This window comes from Ranitomeya variabilis, chromosome 4 (genome assembly GCF_051348905.1).
Source record: "Ranitomeya variabilis isolate aRanVar5 chromosome 4, aRanVar5.hap1, whole genome shotgun sequence".
NCBI lineage: Eukaryota > Metazoa > Chordata > Amphibia > Anura > Dendrobatidae > Ranitomeya > Ranitomeya variabilis.
In genome coordinates this window covers 106199570-106224870 of record NC_135235.1, presented here as the reverse complement: position 1 = coordinate 106224870, position 25301 = coordinate 106199570, and the positions used below count along the sequence as shown (strand labels likewise).

At 40.8% G+C, this 25301-nt stretch overlaps 1 protein-coding gene across 15 annotated transcripts in view; it reads left to right on the top strand.

Annotated features, from left to right (window-relative positions):
• PPP3CB (protein phosphatase 3 catalytic subunit beta) overlaps nt 1-16927 on the top strand; it is a 79021-nt gene extending 62094 nt beyond the window's left edge. For 8 of the 15 annotated variants that reach the window (XM_077259059.1, XM_077259054.1, XM_077259053.1 and 5 more), the window contains 3 exons: nt 8101-8198; nt 13094-13123; nt 14942-16927. In XM_077259059.1, coding sequence (XP_077115174.1) covers nt 8101-8198; nt 13094-13123; nt 14942-15117 — 304 coding nt within the window. In that variant the 3' untranslated portion in view covers nt 15118-16927. The remainder of the gene's footprint in view (nt 1-8100; nt 8199-13093; nt 13124-14941) is intronic. The other 7 variants (XM_077259058.1, XM_077259057.1, XM_077259062.1 and 4 more) reach the window with 1 other exon arrangement.
• Nucleotides 16928-25301: the final 8374 nt, after the last annotated feature.

Below are 25301 nucleotides of genomic sequence, written 5' to 3'. Positions count from 1 at the left end.
GCAGGGAGATCGTGTTCCCCTGCTCTGCTGCAGAATGTAACTGAATTGGTGTGCTGTAAACGCCATTACAGTAGCGTGGCTCCGGGTAGGCCCCCTCAGAGCACGGGGCCCTGGGCCACCGCCTCCTCTGCCCCCCGGTAGCTATGCTACTGTATGGGATGGATCAGTGCTGCCCAGCCATCCTCTTAGGTGCTCGGCTGGAACTCCTTCTGTGGAGATGACCTCCGAAGGGAGCACATAGCCGGAATGGACATAGTGATGATGCAAACTGCTGATTCTTCTCACAGTACAACACAGGCGGCGTAGTTCAGGTTTCCTTCTTCACTCCCCAGGCCATTGTGGCCATCTTGGAAGCAGGAGGGTTGTAATATTAACTTGAAAGAAGTAGTCAGAGGGAGGCAAATGCATATTCTAGTGACCTCCATGATAAATGTATAGTCACTTTTCCGTTCCCGGTTAATCATGATCTAATAAGAAAATTTAATTGTTTTCATTTTTTTAATGGCAATGTAAGTTGTGCACATAAATGGCAGCACATAATTTTTCTGCAATCACGTGGAATAAATGTCCTATCGTTACAAGAATGCGATTTCACCTGCATCATTTAATGACATTTTTCACTTGTGACTTTCTCATGTTTCACTGTTTTATGATGGGGGAGTAAATGCAGAATAATAGCTTAGCCATAGTAAATTATAAAGGTTGTTTTGTGGGAACAGCTAACGCCACCATCGATATATTTTTCCTTGGTAACTTACCTTGGAATTTGCTCGGATTGGAGCTTGTACAGACATCCGTCGTGGACTCTAGACAGCATCCACTGCCTGTGATGGCCACACCATAAGCTCTGAGCGGACCCTGTAACAGCTGATGGTGGGTACAATGTCCAGGATTGCATCTCGGTTATGATTTGGAGAAAATCCTGACAACTTGCTCTGCATGCTCACTCTTTTTGATCCTATATTTTATTTTTTTCTTTGACATTTGTAAAATTCATTGAACTTCCTGTTCATTTCTTGTGGAGTGCACCTCTCTATATTCTGATTACTCGGCACATGCTCTTACTGCTCATTTTCAGACTGATCACTATTTCAGGCCTTGTTCACATGGCCTTTTTTCGGTCAGTGATGTTTATGTATTCAACTGACAGCACTCTAACCCAATATTAATGATTTTCCACATGGAAAAATCACAGCATGCACTATTCTGGTTCATTTTACAGATCCGAATAGTGCATGAAACATTATGGGGCTCCTACACTCATGCACTTTGTGGACCAGCACACCATGCCATTCACATCTGCAGTTTGCGGATATGACTGGCCTGATTTTTACAATGGTTTTAAGAACCTGGCCTAACACAGTACCAGTAACATAAATTGAGAAGTACAACATGGCCTACATCAGAAGGATTTTTTTTTTTTTTGTAATCATTGTTATCACAAGTACAAAAGAATTAATACTTCTTCTACTATAGCAGTTAAGTACACAAATCATTAATTTTCTCCTGGATAATTTAAATAAATTTAAAAATGAACACTGAATAGTGTATGGCTAAGAAATGTGAAAAAAGCAAAATTTTCAAACCCTTTTTCTATTGTCATACCACTAAAATGTGATAGAAAGCACCCAATACTGTATGGATGAGTAATCTAATAATCCTGAACTATTTTTCTACTCTTTTTGTACGTTTTACATACCACCGTAATGCAACAATAACCATATTAAACTGTATAGATGAGTCATTGAATCCATAACATTTTGAACAAAAATATTTGGAAATTGTAGTTGATGCACCTATACAGTCATAAAGACTGTGCTGAAGGTGCAAAGCCAGACAGAAAATATGATGAGGGTCATCCATACACCCCTGAAGGGCAACAGCTGGTAGGCCTCATTAAAATATTTAAAACACTTTGTGCTGCTGTCATCTGGTGGTGTGGAAAAGTGTGGGCTAATCCAGGCTTTGTTCATTTTTAGGAGAGTGAACCTGTCTGCGTTCTCGGTTGACAGGCGAAAGCGCCTGTTATGAACCACCCCGGTGGCACTAAAAACCAGCTCCAACACGACACTAGTGGCATAGCAGAACAATACCTTCAAGGCATAGAGACAGCTCATGCCAGGTGACCAGATTTGAGACCTAATAGTTAAAAGTCACAGCGGAATTAGGGGGTGTGCTAGTTTGGTTTGCCAGGTATTGCTTGACCATCTTTAAAAACTTTTCCCTCGTCAAAAATACCTGGTCATAAGGCCCTGAGCTGGTGTCATGAAATTGGCCCATGCCTTTGACAGTGTACCCTCTGCCTCTGCTGTGTGTCTCCCTGGCCTCTTCTGCTTGGTTGGGCAAGGAAGTTTGCCCCTTGCCGCTAGCATTGTCTGATGGGAATTTTTTCAACATATTTTAAACTGTGGCTTTCTGGTATAGCACCATTTTAGAAGACTCCGACCACCTCAGGAAGGAGAGATGCCAAGTTCTCCTTGTAGTGTGGGTCCAGCAGGGTGACGGGAAAGGCAGCAGTACATAAAGTGGACCATATGTTCCAAGCTCCACATAGCCAACACTTCCTTGTCTCCACCATGTTGATGATTAATCTCCTCCTCCTTCTGTTCCTCATTCGCATCCTCAGCCCATCCACGTAGGAGAGTCGGGATGAAGGTTGTGTGGCTACTAGCCTCTGTTGCACTTGCCACCAGCTCCTCCTCCTTCCTCCTCAGCGTCCATCTCCTCTTGTTGAAGCTTTTGTTCACTTTTAGAGATCACATAAATATTCACAGACCACTTAACACTGTATGTCTGAGAAATGGAAGCCTACATAGAGATCACAAAAACTTACTCCACAGTACAGAATAGTGTATGGCTAAGAAATGTAGCACAGGAAAATGTTTGTGATTTTTGGGTGTGCTATATAACATAAAAGAAGGACCTCAAAGCACATAATACTTGACAGACCAAAATATATTCAACTTGTCCAGCACCCACAAAAAAACAGCTCCTGCGACGCTCTCTCCCTCCCTAGGCGTGGGCGGCGCCATCTTTGAGGAGGATTTTTTCTTCACTAGTAAGATGGTGCCGCCGACGCATGCGCAGTAGCAGCTATTGGATCATCTCCATATACATCGATAGCTGCTACTGCGCAGGTGCTGCGGGCGCCGTTTTAAAATGGAATTTTTTTTTATACTCTCAGGAAAACATAAAGCACATTTTATTAACTGCTCATTAAACATGCAATTATGCTGCAGCGCAGATGCCACAGCTGGCGCCTACCTGTAGAAGGTTTTTTTTTTTTCTTCATTATGTAAACTAGGGGGCGGGTCAGTGAGGGATCAGTGACCTGTCAGCAGTGTTTATTACGAATACCTAATCAGAGCACATGAAGACCCCACATTACCCCCCCCACAGGCCGCTCCAGGAGCATGTGTATCATTAACTAAAAACTGAAAATACAGATGGATTTAATCACCCAGGTATCATTGTAATGGCTCCTTCTCACTTGTGTGCAGGGTGGATTTGATTTAAATCTAACTGATTTAAATCACGATTTAAATCACGATTTAAATCACTAGTCAGTAAGGCTTGATATAAATCAGTGATTTAAATCAAAGTTTCTACCTAAACTAGTTCTTGCTCCTTTAACATGCAAGTAGATGAAGATTTTTAGAATCACTTTTTATATTACTTTTTTCTCCCCAGTTTAATGGGTTAATCATTCATATTTGGACACCACTGTTCTGTTGTACTTAGGAAGGTGAAAAATAATCCTGACCTTAATAACAATTTAAATAGATTTATTCAACTGAAACAATAACAACATTACAGCATAAGTTATTTGCTTAAACAAACATCCATGTTTGTTAACTAATTTGGCTAAACAAAATATATATATATTTTAAGAAACTTAGACTGTCAGCCCAGCCGACACATGAAAAACTTAAATACTACTGTCCCTGCTGTCCTCTGTAGCTCACTTGTCGTCATCTTCATCATCATCATCTTCTTCTTTGTTCCTATTCATAATCTGGAAAAGAAAAACAAGCTTTCCTGCTTTATTGGGTCCCAACCAATTTCTCAATTTAGAATGAATGAGTCCAAAGGAAGAGAATATTCTTTCAACGCCTGCAGAAGAAGCTACTGCTCGCCTGCAGAAGAAGCTACTGCTGTTAAAAGTGAAATCATTACTTGAACAGTCTCTAAATCCAAGCGCTTAAGTGACTTCCACCAGTTTACTGGTGTGACCTTCCTTAAAATATCTTCAGCAAACATATATTTCTTGAATGGTTCCCCCTTAGCTCTAAAGTTTATTATAGTTGGCATTAAAGATGGATGATTGCTGGATACCCATGTCATAGCTAACTCCTCTTCCTCAGCACTTAGGTTTTGACCCTGATATTGGATATTGACAATATTTGCCAAAAAATGAGCTGGAGTCAGTGCTTGTCCCATTCGTTTGTTTACTGCTTGTAATTTAATTCTGTCCATGTGTAGTTCTGTTTTTAAGTGTTCACTCAGTTCCTTCAATTTTCAAATTTTCAATTTTCAAATTTCAACAGCATCCGATTCCGCAATAAAACAGCCATTTTTCTGTATTTTGTTTAAAGCTTGAGAGATGGGTTTCAGGAAGCTCAGCATATGTTCAACATTTCTCTTAAGCCCAATGTTGAGGATTTTGGCCGTGACAGTGCCATCTATTTTATCTCGATTTTCTTCACAAAGTGTCATCAGAATAGGCCAGTTTTTGATATACTGCTCAAAACAGTCCACCACAGAGTTCCATCTAACATCTTGTGGGAGCGTTAGCTTGGTTCCACCCATCCTTTTCAGAGCTGCTGCAGCAAAATGATTATTACGGAAGTATTTAGCAATTTCAACAACATTAGCCTTTATTTCTGGAACACTTAAGTCTTTGGCTAAGAGGTGCAGCAAATGAGCACTGCAACCATATGTTATTAGCAGCTTTGTATTCCCTCCCTGCTCTTCTAAATCTCTTCTCATCTTGGATACGTTTGCAGCATTGTCAGTGACCAAACTGCGTACTAGACATTTGAATTTTTGTTCACATGTCGTTATAGCTTTTACTGCCACTTCTTGTAAGTATTCTGCTGTGTGTGCATTTCCTGACGTATCAGTTGTTTTTGCAAGGAAGACTTTACCTTCTTCTGTTGTTGTACAAGCACATACAATAGGATCATTGTGGACATTACTCCACCCATCAATACTTATGTTAACAATTTTACCCTCCAGAGCTGTTGCACATTGCTCCATTTCTCTGTCATACACTTGATCCAGCAGTTTCCCTGCAACACCAGCTCTGCTGGGTGGACTGTATCCTGGTCTCAGTGACTGAACCATATTAATGAAATGTGGGTTCTCAGTCAGACGGAAAGAAGAGTTCGTTGCATAAATAAACTGGGCAATTTTTTCAATCAACTCTTTTTCTAATCTGCTAGTTCTTATCACAAACCTATCTATGGTGGTTCCAGGAGGTAAATGTTTTTTCTTCCTTTTGGGTGATGGTGATATGTGGCTGTCTGATGATGATGATGCTGCTGCTAATGAAGCACTATCCTGGATGGATAACTCTGAAACTGTAGAACAGGATGATGGTGATCTTGGAGGTGGATAGTTTCCAGAATCCATGAATTCCCCTAAACAAAAAAAGTCAATGCTGTTAATTTATTGTTTATACAATTTCTGCTTATTGTACACAACACATCACTGCCCCTGCCCCAAAAGGAATATTTGTTTTTCTTCATAACTGTACCAAATGACAGTAACATACAGTAATAATAAGAAATATAATTTTTCTCACACATGACAGTTCAGTCTTTAGAAATAGGATTCAATATAAATGTTTACCAACCTGAAGATCCTGCCTGTTCAGAAGTGTTTCTTTGGTCATCTTCATCACCGCACTTCTCATGATGTTGCCTCATTCGCGCCACCAGGCCTTGCATCTCTTTGTTGCATCGTTTGCATTTTGCACGCATGCCTGCCTTACCGATAGGCGAAGGAGCTTCATTAAAATATTCCCAAACTGGGTCTCTTTTACGGCCTGCTGCCATTATAAGGAAAGAATGTAATAAACCTCAGATCGTATCGTACACACAAACAGATCCAGACTTGTCTGTCTGTGGCTATGCTGCAGTATTGTGCTCAAAGTTTCACTTTCATTTTCTTGTCTGCTTGCCCTTCCTCCTCCTCACACTTAGATTCACATTCTTCTTGTGTTGTGCAGATCTATTCCACTCCAAACAATCAGAAACATATTGTCTAACTTCTTGGACTTGGCACTGAAGGGGTTGATTCTGTATTCATAGGTTTGTAGAACAATAGGATTAAGGTCTTTTTCTCAACTCTGTTCATGTTGTAACATTTTTGCCGTGAAGAAGAGGCTGGGACCTCTGCGGAGTCAAATTCAGTTTTGAGAACTGCGTAAGTAAAGCGAGCGTCTGTGATAATATAGGAGAGAAACTGCCCACTAATCCTACAGAAACCTCTGGAAGAGCATGGCATTGTGAATGTTACACATATACAGCCTTTATTCTACTGAGTTAAACAACTCAGCTTTATCTCATGATGGAAGAACCTTTGGATGGTAAAATATTTTCCTCAAAAAGCAGTTTATTGAAAAAAATCCGATTTAAATCAAAAAAATCCGATTTAAATCAAAAAAATCCGATTTTTTTTTTTTTTTTTTTTTTTTTTTTTTAATAAAAAACATTGATTTTTATCCACCCTGCTTGTGTGAAATACGGCCAAGTCTCGCAGGTTAAAACCCGGCTTTGCCGCCGGCACTCCAGAGCGGAGCGTGCGGCCGCACAGCAATACATGGAGCTGCACGCTCAGCTCCCAAGTGCCGGCGGCAGAGCCGGGTTTTAACCTGTGAGACTCGGCCGTATTTCACACAAGTGAGACGAAGGAGCCCTAATCAGAATAACGGCACCAACCTGACACTGTCTGTAGGTTACTATGCACAATCCTGCTGACGGGTTCCCTTTAAAGCCTCACATATATATATATTTTTTTAATTTCATTTGACACTATAAGTATCGTGTGTAAGTGTTATGAGGGTATGTTTTAAGTTGTCATCTTGTCCCACGCCAAGCAGCATTCTGGTCCTCTCCGGGACCACCTGAGCACATCTGTAACTTGCCGGATCACTGTGTGGGGAGTGGTGGTTCCTCTCTTGGGCCGGGGTCACATGAGTGATTCTCTCATGTGAAGGAATCTAATTTTGATAATGACGCTTGGCTCAATCTCTGATCAGCGTTTGAGCCCAGTGTCCGTTTTCTATGATCCGTTTTTCTCATGTGAGCAAATAATATTGCAGGTGCGGAGAAGACAGAAATGAATTTCTCCATTACCTGTGTCCATGTAAATCGGAGTGCACTCACATCACATCTGAGCACAGTGCAGTCCGATGTTTTACACTCACCCATAGACTTAAATGGGAGCATGTGATGTGATTTTGTGGAGCCACTCGCAGCATGCTGCCCTTTAGTATAACATTGAAGCGTCCAACAAAATATCAGCACTCGTCCGAGTTCTGCTTGTGTGAAGGATGCACTGCAGTAATAGGCGCCACATTAAGATTTCCTAGTGAATTTGGCACATCTTTCAGATTCTGTTGGCTGGAGCTGGTTGAAAAAAATGACAAAAGTTGCTACATTTTTGCAAAACTATCGGATGTGTGAAAAATTTTGCAACATTTCAACCAAGTTTACACCAGAATTATGGTGAAAACTGTTTGATGAATTGAGACGTAAGAATGGTGAACTAGTGACCCAGCTAGTAATAGAACATTACAGATTAGTGACATAGGGTTAGGTTTTCCCTTGTACCACCAGGAGATGTAATACCGTAGGTGACCAGCATCCCTATCAATCATCTCTGCTTCTTGTTTGGTGTTGACTTTTTCTTGATTCTGAAACTATTAGAGCATGGGGTGCCTCTGCCAATTGTAAAATGCGGAATATATAGCTATTGTTTCCTCGGTTTGCACTTTGCCTGCTTTCCTAGGTCCTGTCAATATATCAACAATATCTGATTACACTGATCCAGTTAGTCCTCACAAATGTCAAATATCCTTTTTTTTCCTTCCAGGGAGGAGAGTGAAAGTGTTCTGACACTGAAGGGTTTAACCCCAACTGGAATGCTGCCAAGCGGGGTGCTGGCTGGTGGACGGCAGACCTTACAAAGTGGTAATGATGCGCTGCTTGCTGTACCTCGGATGGATTGCTGCACACATAATGCTTGCTGGGAACATCTAATGCTTTTAGCGCCTGTCTTAGCAGCTGATGCTAGAGCATTTCACAAGTTGTACTAATGCAATGAGACTAGGCAGCCGTACCAGGGTACAAACCTGCTAGCAGTTCCCCCATTATACTAAATGAACCTGATAAAGACGCAAAACACCCCAGTAATTGAAAAGACCAGACTAACCACAGTTCATGCTGCCAAAGCTGTGTATTAGAAGATACATACGTTTTATACCCTGGTAGAGCCTGTAAAGTGTCAAGTTAAGTGGTCTCTGTAAAGTCTCTGCTTACCCTCCTTGTTCTTATTCATTCTTCTTTCTCTAGGGTCTGGATTCTTCTAACTGTACTAATAATTCTGATATATATGTACAAATGTCTGTTTTACGTTTAACCAATAGACATGTTGCCTTTGAGGGCTGCTCAGCACGTCATATGTATTTACATGTAATCTAGGTGTTAAGTGAGGTTTATTGTGTATAAAGGCATGGAGGGAGGTAGGTTGGTTGTGGTAAAGAAGATTGTCAGAGATTCAGTACCTATAACATATCCCTTCCACTGATCATGGGAACAAGGGTCACGATTCCCTATCTGGACTGAACAGTTCTCGACAGCTGTTTCTTTATAACGGGGGTCACAGGACCTCCATTCTCATGGTGGTGGTGGATCTGCCAGCGATCAGAGACATCCCTTGTCTTGTGAATAGGTGCTAAGTATTGATTTTTGAGAAACCACTTCAGTATCTGTCATCTGTATTGAATGAAGCCAAAGAAGAATCTTGATACTAGAGAAGCATCCAGAACCCCCAAAATTCTGATAAAGCAGCACTTGAGAAACGGAGCAGCGAGAACCAGCTGGGAGTCATGGTTAAAGTTGCAGTAAAATAAAATAAATATGGAATTAAAGGTGTTATCCGGGATATTGGTATTGATGACCTTCTTAAGGATAGGCTCCTGAATATTAGATCGGTGGGGAGGCGATACCTGGCATCTCCACCAATCAGCTGCTCCCAGTGCCAGATGTGCAAAGTTATGGATTACAGCTCCATCACCTGCATAGTGGTCGCAGCGGGGTACTGCGACACACTCTACTAGGGTTGGATGTGCAGTAACATGGCCTCTATGTGGCATGGCCACTATGCATTTGAGGGCGCTGTTCTGTGCAGCTCCACAACTGTTCATGCCCAGCTGGTACTTTTGAACAGCTGATCATTTGGGCGGTGCTGGGTGTCGCATCCCCACTAAATTGGTATTGATAACCTATCCTAAGGATGGGCCATCAATATTAAAATACCGGACAACCACTTTAACATGAGTCTGCTTTACAGCTTCACATTCTATAGCAGTCCTATAAGCCAGACGGTTTAATTTTGCACCCATTATGTCTTATTGATAGTAATTTCTATAAAGTACCAGATATTAGGTTTTCCTGAACAAGTCTACAACTGGTATTGTATTTCCTACAACCGTGACACTAGAATACTAATGTATTGTAGTTCATGGCAAAATTGGTTTAGTAGTTATTCTAAAAAGTTATTGCACATAACTAGGATGCACCTTCACTTCATGATCTGTGAGGGTCTGATCTGCTACACCCGCCAGTGCTGAGAATGAAGGGGCCACAATGCTGGTGTAACGCTCACACCTGCTGGAAAAAACAGTGAATGGATGATAAACAAGGGGTGTGCCAATAATTCCTAGTATCAGTGAGGATTGGGCCCCAACTGATCATCCATTGATTGTTTAGGAATACCCCTCCAAAAAGCATTTATCTCCTTAATGACCACCAATACGTCATTTTACTGACCTGAGATATTAGAGAATATCATCCCCATACAGGAGACAATCCAGCAGCTGTAGACTGTGCACTATAGCTGACAACTTGCTGCATCAGCACATTCACATCGTCCATATCTGTTTAACCCCTTAGATGCTGCTGTCAATATTGACTCCATCATATAAATGGTTAGCAGAGTGTGGGGGCTTCCTCTTTAACCCCATCGGCACCCTGATACCATATGTTGTGTGGCCCTGATGTTTGCCATGGCAGTTCATCACCAAATAGCGGCCATAGTCTTCTGGCTACAGTGGCTTGTTCAGAAGTTAGCAACATTTAGGTGGTAAAAATACATTTTCATTCCTGTCATGCCACTTTGCATTACTTCCTGAAAATCACTTTAAGGGTGTATAAACTACCTGACAGCAGCTTTCAATATGTCGAGGGATGTTTTTTTTTTTTTTTTTAAATGTTATCACTTTTAGGGCTTTCCCAATATATAGGACCCTCAGTCACTTCAAACTTGGATAGGTCCCTAAAAAAAAAAAAAAAAAAAAAAAAAAATTCCTTGGAAAAAAATGAAAAACCGCTGCTACATTTTTAACCTAAAAGGCTAAAAAAAAAAAATAACATTTTACAAATGGTGCTAATGTAAAGCAGGCATGAGGGAAATGTTATTTAAAAATGGTTTTCTGTTTTATGACCATCTGGATTAAAGGGATAATCCTTCAAAGTTTGAAAATTGCAAAAAAAATTTTTTACATTTTTGTCAATTGTCTGTATTTTTTATTTTTTTTTAAATAAATAAACACAGAACATATGAACCTAGATTTACAATGATCGCAAATTATAATGTACCACAAAAAACAAAACTCAAAATCGCTGGGATTTGTTGAAGCATTTCAGAGTTTTTACCGCATAAAGGGACACTGGTCAGATTTTAAAAATTTGGCTCCGTCGCTAAGGGGTTAATCCCAGTTGTTTGGGGAGCTCTTGAAAGTCCTTGCATAAAATACATGAAAGTGGCAACTGATTGTCATTTTAGAAACCATTCACTGGAGGTTTTTGCTTCTATAAATGTAGTTATGGTCTATGAAGTGGAATATGTCCATGATGTGATGTACAGTATTATTGGTGTGTAACTTAGAAAGACACATCCCTAAAGGACTGCTGTCATCTATTAGGTAGTTCTTAAAGGGAACTTGTCAGGTTTTTGCTACATCATCTGAGAGCAGCATTATGTAGGAAAAAACTGATTCTAATAATGTATCACTTGGTATACTGGGTGCAGCAGTTGTCACAGAGTTTTTTGATGTATCCTGCAGCAGAGCTCAGAAAGCTGCCCAAACCACAGTTTTCTATGCACATTGTCTATTGACATTTAGCTGCTTATCAGAGGAGGGGGCGTGGTCGGACCAGGGCTCACAGGAGCATTAGTCCGGCAGTGATAATCACCTAATAATAAAACATTCATTGTATGCAAACGGAAAATAGCCTAATAAGTGACACATCCCTGAAATCTGTGTTTCAGCCCCTACCTCATGCCGTCCTTAGATTATATTTCAAAAACCGGCTGACAGATTCCATTTCATTTGTTCTAGATTTTCCTTTTTATATAGAGCCAAACAAGAAATGGGGAATGCCTCTACCTCTCGCTGTACAGGAGGATGGGTAGTTTGTGAAATAAAGTGTTTAAATCATGGTGCACTAGTAGGGGCCCAGCCCTTGTATACTGTCAATCCAAAGAACTAGGCATTCGTAGAGAGGGGAATGTATTTTCAATCCAAAAGCGAGCGTACGACATCTCGGCCTTTGACGCTGACCTTCATCAGGTCCACAGCTGTTTATTGCAGACATGGATCACGGTGTCGTACAGGAGACACAAAGGATGCCTGCAGCGGTGAGAGCACACCCCGATGATGAAACAGTTTGCCTCATTCAATATTTAAAAAAAATAAAGGACATTTTGTACTACTTATTATTTTATAAATCTATACAATATAGAATAAATGTTAATGGAATGGACCCCTTTAATTTTTTTTTTTTTCTATGTAGCATTCTTATATGACAACAGTAATTGGTCCTGAGATTTTCTGTCAGACCCCCTAATGCAGCGTATTCCGTACCATCATAGCTGCAACATGTAGACAGCAGAGATTACTTACAGCGGGCTCCTCACTGCGGCAGCTGTAGCCTTCCTCTGTCCGCACAGCTGTCACTGAGGGAACAACCAGGTTACCGGTGTGGGTTGGGTTTGTCTCTCCCCCTCTCCCAACAAAGTGTCTGCATCATCTCGGGGGTCACATTCTACTAGGTCTATTTTTTGACTCCTGCGATCATGGAATAAAGGTGAATAAAGTTCTCTCCACCGCAGTTCTTACAAGCACTTGGTATCCTAACGACCAGGCACAGGTTCAGGACTAACTTGCTATGTGCCTCTTATGGGTAGGTCACCCTAATATCACAGATATGGGAGACCTGGGATCTTTGGGTCGTAGGAGCCTCTAGTATTATTTCCAAAAGAAGTTGCATTTTCCTGCTTTTTACCTCAACAAGTAAAGATGTTTTTGTTTTTTTCCCAACTTTAGGTTACCTTTTGTTTAAACATACCATAGATCAGAGGTGTCAAATTGCATTCCTCGAGGGCCGCCAACAGGTCATGTTTTCAGGATTTCCTTAGCATTCCACAAGGTGCTGGAATAATTCTGTGCAGGTGATTAAATTATCACCTGTGCAATACAAGGAAATCCTGAAAACATGACCCGTTGGCGGCCATCGAGGAATGCAGTTTGACACCTCTCCATAGACATTACTAAATACTCATTTCTTTCGCATAATGTATTAATGTAATGTGCATTTTTCTTTTTGCTATCAAACTGTGCATTGCGAATCTAACCAACTTGCTTTTTGAACTGCATCTGCTTTGTCTGAGAAAGTGAATATTTGTATGAACCATACTTTTGGCTTTATAACTATAGAATTGGTCATTGCCTTTTTTTTGTTATCGATTTTACACTTTTCATCTTTTTCATTCATTTTGCATGCATCTGCTCACTTCTGTACAGCCACAGTTGAGGCAATTGAGGCTGATAAAGGTATGCTTAGTGTCTTTGCTACCAGCAGAGATTTCTTTGGGTTGGGGAGTCAAATGTTTTATGTAGTTCTGACCCAGTTTTAACTTGCACAACCAGAGATGGATCTTTTGACTGTTCCGTCCGTATTTTCTGTACTCCCAGATTAATTATCTGTGTTTTATTTTCTCCTTGTGGCACTCTGTAGAGTAAATTGGATCTGTTTTTTCCTTATTTTTTATCCTTTACACTTCACTAGAACTTTTTCGTGTACTTGTGTTCTGTGTTGTGTGGTGGAAGGAAAGATCCATATATTTCTAGATCCATTTCTTGAAGTTTAATTTATGCATGACCCGACATCCCAATTATCGTGCTATACCCCTCTTTTATGTGGTTGTACAGCTGTTCTGGTGGTGCAAGGTATTATTGTTCTGTATTCTGTTTTTGTAACCTTTCTATTTAGCCTACTTGAAGCAACTACTGTTAGACATTTTTTGCTTTGGGAAAGGGGGGGGGGGGTAATTTCTATGCCATGTTCTTTTTTGGGTCACACAAATGTACAGCATCATTATCTGCATTGTATGTACAGGGTTCCTTTCAGTTAGTGCATAAAAAAAAACTTTCAAGAGGTCTTAAATAATGATGAGCGAATATACTCGAGATTTCTCGAGCACGCTCGGGGGTCCTCTGAGTATTTTTTAGTGTTCGGCGATTTAGTTTTCATCGCGTCAGCTGAATGATTTACAGCTATAAGCCAGCCTAAGTACAAATCAAGCAGGCTAGTAGCTGTTAATCATCCAGCTGCAGCGAAGAAAACGAAATCTCCGAGCACAAAAAAATACTCGGGAGGACCCCGAGCGTGTTCGGGAAATCTCGAGTAACGAGCATATTCGCTCATCACTAGCCTTAAACCCTAAAGTTGTCATGGAGATGGTATACAATAACTGTTATGAATCTGTTAAATGTGCGGCTGCTTTAGTAATACTCTGCGGTCTTGCAGCAAAATACATCACACACATGACCTTTGTTGCCAGTCATTGGCGATGCTTCTATTTTCAGTATGTGGCTACCGGGGCCGGTCATTGGCTGCAGCTGTCACGTTGATGGTTTTTAAATGATGCCATTTTTTTTACATTTTGGCCAACCCCTTTGGGTATATTTTTCCCAGATTTTTCATGCTGCACGTATGGTAAGACTTTACTATTCCCAACAGAATTGTAACCCCCAATTATAGTTACTTTCTCAGAATTGTCTACTTCTGAGACATCTCCAAAAAGTCACTTGAAGATCAATGAATGATATTGGCCCTCTTTTTTTATTTTTTTTTTATAACTGTTTGGGGTTTACTGTCCATTCAGATATTATACCAAGATATGTAGCATATACAGTACTGTAAAGCCAGCTTGACTATGCACACTAAATACTTGCAAGTTTGGAGGCCGAGTATGCCCTATGTATTGTAATGGGTGGACTCGACTGCTGCAAAAGTCTGCAACATATAGAGCATGATAGACAAAAAGGAAATATTTGCCAAACCCTGGTTGTATGACCTATAGAGTATGCTAGAATACACTACAGATATATATTTTTTATTCTGCGTTTGAATAGTATAGATTTTGCAGCAAAAAAACAAATTGTAATGGATTCCTGCCCTGCATACGAACACTATTGAGCGGATGTATAAGAGGAGCTGTGTACGTGACAGTGAGTTTACAGTACATCATAGTAACAGTATTTGCTGACGCATGGAGCTGTAATTGTACGGAAGGATAAAAATAACAGCTGAATAAACGGATCGCACTGCAATAAACCTTACCTAACTTTCCCTATTTATATTTTAAGCAATACGAGGATTCTCTCCGCAACACAAAATCTGCAGCTTTGAAGAAGCAAAGGGATTGGACAGGATCAACGAAAGGATGCCGCCCAGGAAAGATGCCAGGCAGCAAGACGGTATTAATTCAGTAAATACAAATGCCAAGGAAAATAACGGGACTGGTAACAACAACGCCCAGTGACTGCTCCATGTCCAGGTTTACTCTCACACCTTGCCTGAGAAGTCCTAGATTCCTGCTTTGTGATAGAACAGCTTCAATAGCCGTGGAGAACTAGAAGACCTAAGAGACAGCCGGAAGTCCTGGAAACCGCAGCAGATTCCCAAGTGTAAACTGTAAAGATCTGGAATCCTACGTGGGCAAGTCCCCAACCTGCCTGGTGATGGTCTCTGAATCACGGGAAAGCATTGGGCTGTTTTTCATGAAAGCACATCTAGTGTAGCATCTCACGCTTATCATTGTCGACACTTAAGTTTACAAATGGAAATCTGTTTTTGTTCACTAGCTAGATTATTTTTTTCTTCGCGCTCTTTTTCAATCAGAATTGAAGTACATCCCTTTAAATCCTCTATTTATTTAAGACATTTGTTTATTAAATGTCTTTAAAAGATTAGACTTGTCTTACGTATACCGAGGCTGCAAGATGCACTTTGCAAACCTTCAAAGCGCAATGCCAAAATCTCCGTTGGCTCTCCTGGCGTGCTGACCTCAGGTGTATTAATTAGATGTCGCTGATTATGTATTATATATTCACTGTATTTTATAGTTTAAAGGATTACGGAAGATTTCTACATAGGAACATTTATTACTTGAACGCCGATCAAACAGATATTTAATTTCAATACTTTGTGCCCAAACTTTGTGGAGATTTTTCTCTTGTTTGTTTTCTTCTTCTCAGCCCTTTAAAGTATAAAAGACACAAAGATTTTCAAAAAGGATAAAAATAAAAAGAAACAAATTTAATTCTAGGGTACTTTTAATTGAGCAATGTACATTCTGTTAAAGTAAATTTTGATTCATATCAAGTCTGTAAAGCTTGGCATTGTATTTTGTGTATGCATGTTTTCTTTTTTGCAGATATTTAATATATAAACCTATGATGTACAGGAACTGCATCTATAGGTTACATAGATGTTATGGATATTTTTTAGTTTATTGTGAGTATTAAAGTTGCTTCTATGGCTGATCACATGACTGCGTAGCTGCAGAGCTTTGACGTGACTTATTTCTGCAGAGACTTTGCGGAGCCTTTGCCGAACGTAAGGAAGTTGCTCTGTCCAGCCGTTACAACATTAGTGACTGTAAATCCAAGACTGCATGTTCATTTCTTTTGATATTTGCTGGACTGCTAAGTTTAAACTCCTCCAACAATTTACTACTTTGTTCCACAAATGAAATGTACTGATTTCCATTGTATTTTTGGTATATATTTTGACATTTTATGTTTGCGACATCACTTGAAAACATGACTCCATTAAGGTTCCCTGCCCCTCCAGCCCTCACCCCTTCATTTCCATGCTTTACAAATTGTACATATTCCTCATCCAGGTTGAAATTTTATGCATGTTCTGAATTATCTAAGAGTTTTATAAAACTGTAGCACACAATACATTTTGTGCATGGGCCGCTGCTCTGAACAGTGTGTCACTTTTTGTATGTTCCTGCCCTTTTGCTTTTTAATATAAGAATCTAGAATAAATTGAAAAAAAAAAAAAAAAAAAAAGAAATTGATTTCCCTAATGACTTAAAAGGAAAAACTGTTAATTGCCACATTACCATGCAGCGAAAATGACCGAACTCAGTATAATTCTCCATCAAAAACCTGTAGATGTGTAAGCCCTCTATGATAAAATGTATGTTTCTTCTATACTGCCAAACTTCTTCCTCTACAATATGCAACCTATTTGCAGGCGATAATGTATGATGTTCTCCCAAATAAAATGAAATGTATTTAACAATAAATGATTCTTGCTGTTTGTCAGTACAGACAAGACTTACGGAGTGTTGTGGTCCTTACTTGGAAGCCCAGCCGGTGATATACTGGTGGCCAGGTCACTGATGTCGGTGGTATCAATGGTAATTGTGGGGTGTTGGGATTGGGAACGGGGAATTCCACAAGAAAGGAAAAGAGACAAGCGCACATAGGGTAGTAGAGTTCGGTGTGTATAGTTAAGCACTTTTTTTTTCTTTGAAGTTTAGCGGGATTAATGCATGCAGAATGGACTCTGAAGGGCAGATCCCAGCAAGTATTGGTGTCCTCCTTTAAATGTAGATACCCCACATTTGTTGACCCTTGTAGGTAGTTTAATTTGAGAAAGAGACCAGTACGAACTGGAAACACTTAATAAAAATACTTAAAGCACATGTAAAAGTGTGAAACCACGTATACCCTGAGCTGGGAACTCCTCCAATACCCAAAACCGATGTTGCATAACATGTCAGAAGATAAACTTGTGTCCTACCCCTAGAGAACGAGGGGAGACTGTAGTTTTGCTTCCTTTACCCTGGTTACAGATCCTGGTTAACAAATGCCAAAACAACACAGCGGAAGGAGGATTCATGCTGGTACGGCCAAATCAGACGAGTTACTGAGAGGTGGGTAGAAACTAATTTGTGTAGCTGTTTTGGGAGTGAAGTGTGTGACACTGGTGGGAATTGTACCTGACATTATTCCATGTTCAAGAGTTGTACAGCTGACTGAACCCTAGATATGTGGTGTAAATGTAATCATGACCACTATTCAAAATCAGTAACATCCCATTCTTTTCTGTTGAAATTGTGATTTAAATGCACAATTTCTTTCAAAAGATTAGGCACAATTCATCAGTTTCGCATGTTGGAGAACTATCCCATGTCACCATACACTATTTTAATAAATGTAGACCCTTTCATGAATCTTATAACTATATAACTGTCTGTATCTGCAGTTGGCTCTATATCTTCTCATCCCCTTACTTCCCCAAAATGGAGACCAACTGAGCCAAAATGTAACTGGTGTAAAGATTTTTAACTTCTAAAGCTGAAGGAGCTGATCACTCCTGTTTCCGGATACATGTGAATACCCTGCTCGATATATGCACATATCAATATTTTTTCCACTTATCGCTACTTTGCAAATTATGAGAATGGATTTGATGGGCGCCCTGCTTCCTGAAGTACAGGTTTTACTTTACAATAATGAGTCCAAGGTACCAGAGATGGGCTAAACAGTGGAATCTTGTTTATTGCATGGTAGCAGCTTGTTATGGGCTACTTATATACGGTATAATATTGGGTGATTGTGTTCTAATTTATCCTGGAAATTTTTTTCAACAGCAAGTTTTATTTAGGTAATACATTTCCTCCATAATACATTGCAAAGCATGGCGTTTGTTTTGACTGGCACAGTGTTACTCTTTAGTTACAACAATTGGAACTAATGTCTGAATAAAAAGTGCCGAACACCAAATACAATCTGCCATTGCTCGGTAGCCTGCACAATATTCTTTGTGCCCCTTGAGTTGATATGATGCATACTTTCCTGCACATTTTGACTGTGGTCTCTCAGAGCAGGACAATCGTCTTAAAGACTAGATGCATTAATTTAAATGGAGTGCATCCTCCCGTTGGTGCTCCTCCACAGATTCTGAAAGTTTTCTTCTGTGCCCCTCTGTTCTAAAGTTCTGCCCCCCTGGTATGAAGTTCTGCACCTGAGGTACAAAATACAAACGTTCTCTTCAACTGGGCGAATGCCACAGAACATTTTTGTGGTAATTTTTGCTTTTTCTCTATCGCTCACTAATCAAAACACAGCCATGTCACAGAAGGATAAATCAAACTCCCATAAGGATGTCCTGTGGTATATGCATAGCTGAACATGGAGCTGAAAATTTCAGTTGCAGTCCGGCTTTGCATGTTCTCTGGAGGCGAGATTTGTCTTATGACCGTTCTCAGAACTCCAACACCCACGGCCCTTCCTACTGGTGTAGCGCTCCACATTGTCAAAGGAAGTACTTGCAACAAGAGGCTGAGCCAGGCTGCAGCTGTGACCTCTGAGGGCATTTGTTTTTTCTCCTGTATAAGCATGGTCTAACAGGCTCAGTCGGTAAGACACTGACGATTCTCAGGCACTGCAGTAGACGAGTACTGCAATGCACGAGACCAGCGATTTAGAAGTAAAAATGTATTCATGTCCTACAGTGGGGCAAAATTAAAAAGTAAAAGTTAAATGGTAAAAAACACAAAACAAACGATACATAATTGGTAGTGATGAGCGAGTGTACTCGTTGCTCAGGTTTTCCCGATCTTTTGTCCAATCTTAAAACATTTTGTGATGCAGTTTGTGGGTTAAAATGCTCATTATGGGGTTTAGTTTGCCAAATGGAATCACTTGTGGTTGTTTCTGATATTTTTGGCACCTCAGAGGCTCTGCAAATGCAACACGATATCCAAATTTGCGTTCCAAAAATTAAATAGTGCTCTTTGCTTTCCGAGTGTTTCCATGTGCCCAAATATTAGTTTTTGACCACATATGTGGTATCACTGTGTTCAGGACAAATTGTGTAACAAATTATGGGGTCCGGTTTGCCCTATTACCACTTGTGTAAATTACAGATTTTGGTTCCATAACTATATTTAGTGTAAACTAGTGATGAACGAACGTGCTGGGATAACGTGTTATCCGACTATAATATATTTGCGTCCCTGCAGCTGCATGCTTTGCGGCGGTAGACAACCGCAACACATGCAAGGATTGCCAAACAAACATGCTTGGCTCATCACTAGTGGAAACACCTTAGGGGCCCTGCAAATGAGACATGGCATCTGCAGTCTTTCTGCCAAATTTGTCTTCCAAAATTCAAATGATGCTTCTTCCCTTTTTCAAAACAGGTTTCTGACCACAAGTGAGGTATCAACATACTCTCAATCACGTGTGTAACAAATTGTGGGGTCCATTTTATTGTGAGGTCCCTCCTAAAAGTTAAAAAATTGGGGCTAAAGCAACATTTTAGGGGAAAATTTTCAATTTCTATTTTTTCCATTTCACTTTGCATTAATACCTGTGTAGCACATGAAGGGTTAACATTTCCTGACAGCAGTTTCTATGTATTTGAGGGGAGCGGTGTTTAAGCCCTTCACTCGCCAAGCCTGTTTTCACCTACATGACCAGGCCAAATTTTATCATTCTGGCAAGTGCCACTTTGTGGTACAGGAAAAAATATGTATCTTTGTACCATGTTAGCCAGTAGATTCAAAAATACTAACATTTGAGAATCCTCAGTGGTTGATACCATCTTTCCAGTAAGGCTACTTTCACACTTCCGTCTTTCAGCTCCCGTCACAATCCGTCGTTTTTTGAGAATGCAAGATCCTGCAAAAAAATTAGCAGGATCCTGCATTTTCCCATAGACTTGTACTAGCGACGGATCACGACGGATGGCCACACGTCGCATCCGTCGTGCGACGAATCCGTCATGTTTTGGCGGACCGTCGTCTGGAAAATACGTTCAATGTAACGTTTTTTTTGTCTGCGTCAGGAAAACGTGTAGTGATGGATCCTGCGTCATACGTCGTTCACTAGCATGGAAGCCTATGGACGCAGGATCGGTTGCACACTGGAATCCAGCGACGGATCCAGTTTTTCCCCTGTGAGCATGCCCGGAAGGATTTTCAAGTCTGGGAAAAATCTCTCTCTCTCTCATACGTCATTACACTGGATGCGTCGCACACTTTTTTCACTACTTTCATGACGTCCGTCGATCCGTCATTTTGCTGCACTACGACGGACACAAATAAAAAGAAGTGTGAAAGTAGCCTTAGCCATTATAAAGGTAACAAACTGCAAGCTTTCAAGACTACTCAGGTCTCCATCAAGGATAGAATAACACAAAATCTGAAGTCACAGATTTATGCACAGGAATAAAGCCCCCGTCACACTAAGCGAGGTCGCTAGCGAGATCGCTGCTGAGTCACAAGTTTTGTGACGCAACAGCGACCTCAGTAGCGATCTCGCTATGTTTGACACGTAGCAGCGACCAGGCCCCTGCTGTGAGATCGCTGGTCGTGTCGGAATGGCCTGGACCTTTTTTTGATCGTTGAGGTCCCGCTGGGTAGCACACATCGTTGTGTTTGACACCTTACCAACGACCTCGTTGACTACAACGTCACACAGGACGTCCCTCATCGAGGTCTGAATCGTCATAATAGCTGCCATGTGACATCGTTGTACAGGTCGCCGCATCGCTGCTGCGTCGTTGGGAAGATCTCACTGTTTGACATCTCACCAGCGACCACATAGCGACGCAGCAACGATCCCTGACAGGTCGTATAGTTGTCGGGATCGCTTTAGCGTCGCTAAGTGTGACGGGGCCTTTAGGCAATAGATTTGACGTGAAGAACAATCGGTAGGGGAGAAACAGTGGTAGCGGTAAATATTGGAACTGTTCATGGATAAGGAGTGTGAAAGTTTTTTATTGTCCTGTGATTAAGGTCTGGTCCATCATTGTGATGCCTCCAAATTGTTTAAGGAGCACGTTCCTTAGTTTGTGTAGAAAGACCTAAATCCATGCGACACATTCATTCCTGCACGAGTGTGTCAAGGGATGTCATAAGTTTATATTCCCAGATTCTTCTGTCTCTGAGACATGAAGTTACCTTTTTAATACAAGTAATTCCATGTTCATGATGCTGTGATCAGAGATACAAAAATGTTTGGCCACATGCAGATCTTTTTTTTTTTTTTTTTGAGCAGAAAAAGGAGGAAAATCCAGCTTCCAAAAAATTCCTAATTCCATTCGGATGAAATCACATAAAAGTAACAGACAACGCATTTCAGACAACAGCTTGTTCTTTCTCAGCTTTTTCTCAAATCCGACTGGATTTGCTTTATTCACAATAAATTTGGAATTTTTTGGAAGCTGGATTTTCCTTTTTTTGCGCCACTTGATGACTACACGATATCCATGCTTCCCCACAACACATGCCTAACAGGTGAGCTGGTTTTTCTACTGTTAGATCTATTTTTTTTCTTTTATTGTGTGGCGATGAGAATTCATCCTAGTTCTAAGCTTTTGCCATCTCCCCCATACAGACCCCCAGCTGGATATTTGGTATTTATAATCAAGTACACTACATTAGATGTGATGCAGCTGAAAGTACCTGGGATCTTGTAGTCCTGATGTGAGTTGGGATCTTTTATTTTATACATGGTCATTATAAGTGGACAGGTTTTACGTTTTTCTGGTTGCAGGGAAAGGTTCCTGTAGCTGTTGAGAAGATGATGCTTTAGATTTGGGGACTGGCTAAAACACGAGTGGGAGATATGGAAATATAGATTGTATTCAGGCAACTTTTTGCAATAAAGGTTGTAGCTTCTGTGCAGTTCCCCTTAGCGCCTCCAGATTTGAATTGTAGGTGATGACTAGAGGCACCAGGTTGCTTTCTTGTTTAGTTTTGCAATGTAGAAGGTGATTCCTTGATATTCTTGTGGCTCTTGCAATCTGGTTTTCAATTGTTCTTGGATGGTAGCCCTGGTTCAAAAAGTTTTTTCTGAGGCCACCAAGGTGTTTTTGTCTGTCCATTGGGTTGGAACATAACCTGTTGTATCTGATTGCTTGACTGTAGACAATTTGTGGTTTGGATGGAAACTGTCCCATTTAAGGTATATTGGATGGTCAATTGGCCCCTCCTCCACCAATGAAGTCAGCGCAGGTGGAGACAGAGAGCGGACAGGTGAGGTGTGGCCCGTGGACCTCTGTCTTCCAGCCCCTCGGCTGTCTCGTTCCGTGGGACAGACTAAGACAGCCAAAGGGCCGGATGTGGCTCGCGGGCCACACTTTGCCCAGGTCTGGCCTAAACTGTGGAGACTCATGCACGACCCTATTTTGGAAACTAGTCCTCTCAAGGAATGTATCTAGATGTGTGGTGAGCACCTTGAATCCCAAGGTCTTTCACAGAATTGTACAAAGTTGATCTGTGGAAAACAAAAATTCCCATCAAAATGTTTTTACCTCCAAATTTTCACATTGATAGCAGGATAAAATTTACCCCAAAACTTGTGCAATTTCTCCTGAGTATACAGATAACCTATATGTGATTGAAAACTACACTTGAGCTCAGAAGGGAAGAAGCAACATATTGGACTTCAGATTTTGCTTGCTTGGTTTGAGGGTGCCATGTTCACTGAGCCCCTGAGGTGCCAGAACAACAAACACCTCATATGTGAAGTAATTTTACAAACTACACACCCAATGAATTCATCTAGGGGTGCAGTTATCATATTGTCACCACAGGTGTGTCACACAATTTTTAATTTTTACCACCAAAATTTTGTTTCAGCCCCAGATTTTACATTTTCACATGGGAAGTGTAAAAATAGTACCAAAACTTGTCCCACAATTTCTACTGAACGTGGCAATACCAAATATGTGGCTGTACAGTACTGCTTAGCCATACAGTACTGCTTAGCCGCACAGTGAGACACGAGAGGGACGGAGCGCTATTTGCATCCAGGAGTGCAGATTTTATTGGAATAGTTTGCAGACTCCATATACAGAGCCCCTAAGTGCTTGAAGAGCAAAATCCTCCCTGAAGTGACCGCATTTTGGAAATTATACCCCTTTGGCAATTTGTCTACAGATGTAGCAATGATTTTGACTCAATGGGTGTTTTCCAGAAACAAGTAGTAGTGGATGTTACTGAGGGAAAATTGCAAACTGCCATTGTAGTACAAGTACGTTGTAGTGACCAGTACATCATGCCCAGCTTGTGCTTCTGGAGCCCAGCAACTGTAAATTGGGCGGGCTCTCTTCGCTACAGAAATGCCAAACATGGGGATGCTAAATGTGGTTTATACACATTGTGGGGCTGAGGAGGGGAGCACAGAATTTGTTGCTTTTCTTTTGGGGGACAAGGAGCCATTGCACTTTTCCAGAGCCTTTGTGCTACTAGTAACGTAGAAACGCCCTTTATTTCCATTGACGGATGACAGACCAGAGTGGGGGCTTTTTTTGTGGATTGATTTTGAACATTTTACACATTTTGAATCACCTTTATCCGACGCTCTATGGTGAGCACTTCGGGTTTCCATCTTAATCTCTCAGTGACGTGATTTCAGATGAAACCCTGAGGGACCCATTCACTATAATGAGGCAGCAGAGTTACTCTGGACTCAGTCTGTCATCTGTTCAGCGTTGTACTTCTTCAGAAGTGCACAAAACTGTGGCTGACCGCCCTTTTATGCATGCTAAACAAGACAGACTCCGCTGGATCACAGCCCAGACGGCGTCCACAGTGACCCTATCTGCCTCTTTAAAGAGAATCTTCCACCTGGGGTTTCGTCTGAATATTATTTATTTTTTTTCCCAGAGATTTACATGGAAACCCTGATGTAAGCGCTCAGTGCAGGGTAAATGTGACCGAGCCTTACTAAGATCTTTGGGAGGCAGAATGAACAAATCAACAGCAGGTGATTGTTGAAGAATTGGTTTCATTTATTTTCGACACCGTTCCTCATGCGATGTAAGTGATTTGGTGACCTTATTTCATTTGGGTTGGTGCAATTGCAGCGATACCAGACTTTTATTGGGTTTTTATGTTTGGCTGCTATCGCACACTAAAAGATATTTCTATTTATGCAAAATGAGTTTGTGCTTCACCATATTTGAGAGCTATAATGTTTCCATATTTCGGCCAGCAGAGTCATGTGAGGACTTGTTTATTGTGGGATAAGTTGATGTTTTTATTGCTACCATTTTCAAGAACATGACTTTATGTTCTGGAGCTTTTACACAAACTTTTATAGTAATTTTTACTTTATTCTGAGAGTTAAAAAAAATAAAAAAATTTGTCAGCTGATGGAACTGTATGGTTGCTTGTTTTTGCAGGACAAGATGACTAGAGATACCATTTTTATTTACATTAGTCTTTTATATATTTTTTTTTTATTCCACTTTTTGTTAAAGCATCGTTTTTTGCCTCTTTTTTTTACTGAAGAGGTCAGCTAGTTACATTTTTAGGGTACGTTTCCACGTTCAATACTTGCTGCAGATTGGATGCTACATCCAGCCGCATTGTACAATCTGCAGCAGCCAGATGTTACAGCATAGTGGAGACGGGATTCCATAAAATCCCATCCACTATGTGATCAAAGATGCAGGTGGCAGACCTGCATATACGCACATGTGGCGCGTCTTCATAGTCCGCAGCATGTCTTTATGTTGCGGAGACGCTTAGTCTCGGCAAGATAAATAGCACCATCCTATGTTTAGGAGACGGTGATTGTGCATGTGTTCAATGAACACATGCGGAATCACCACTCATACAAAAGCCAGCAGCACTTTTAACGGAGTAGGTATCTGCTGCGTCCAAAGCGCTGCCTTAACGGAATG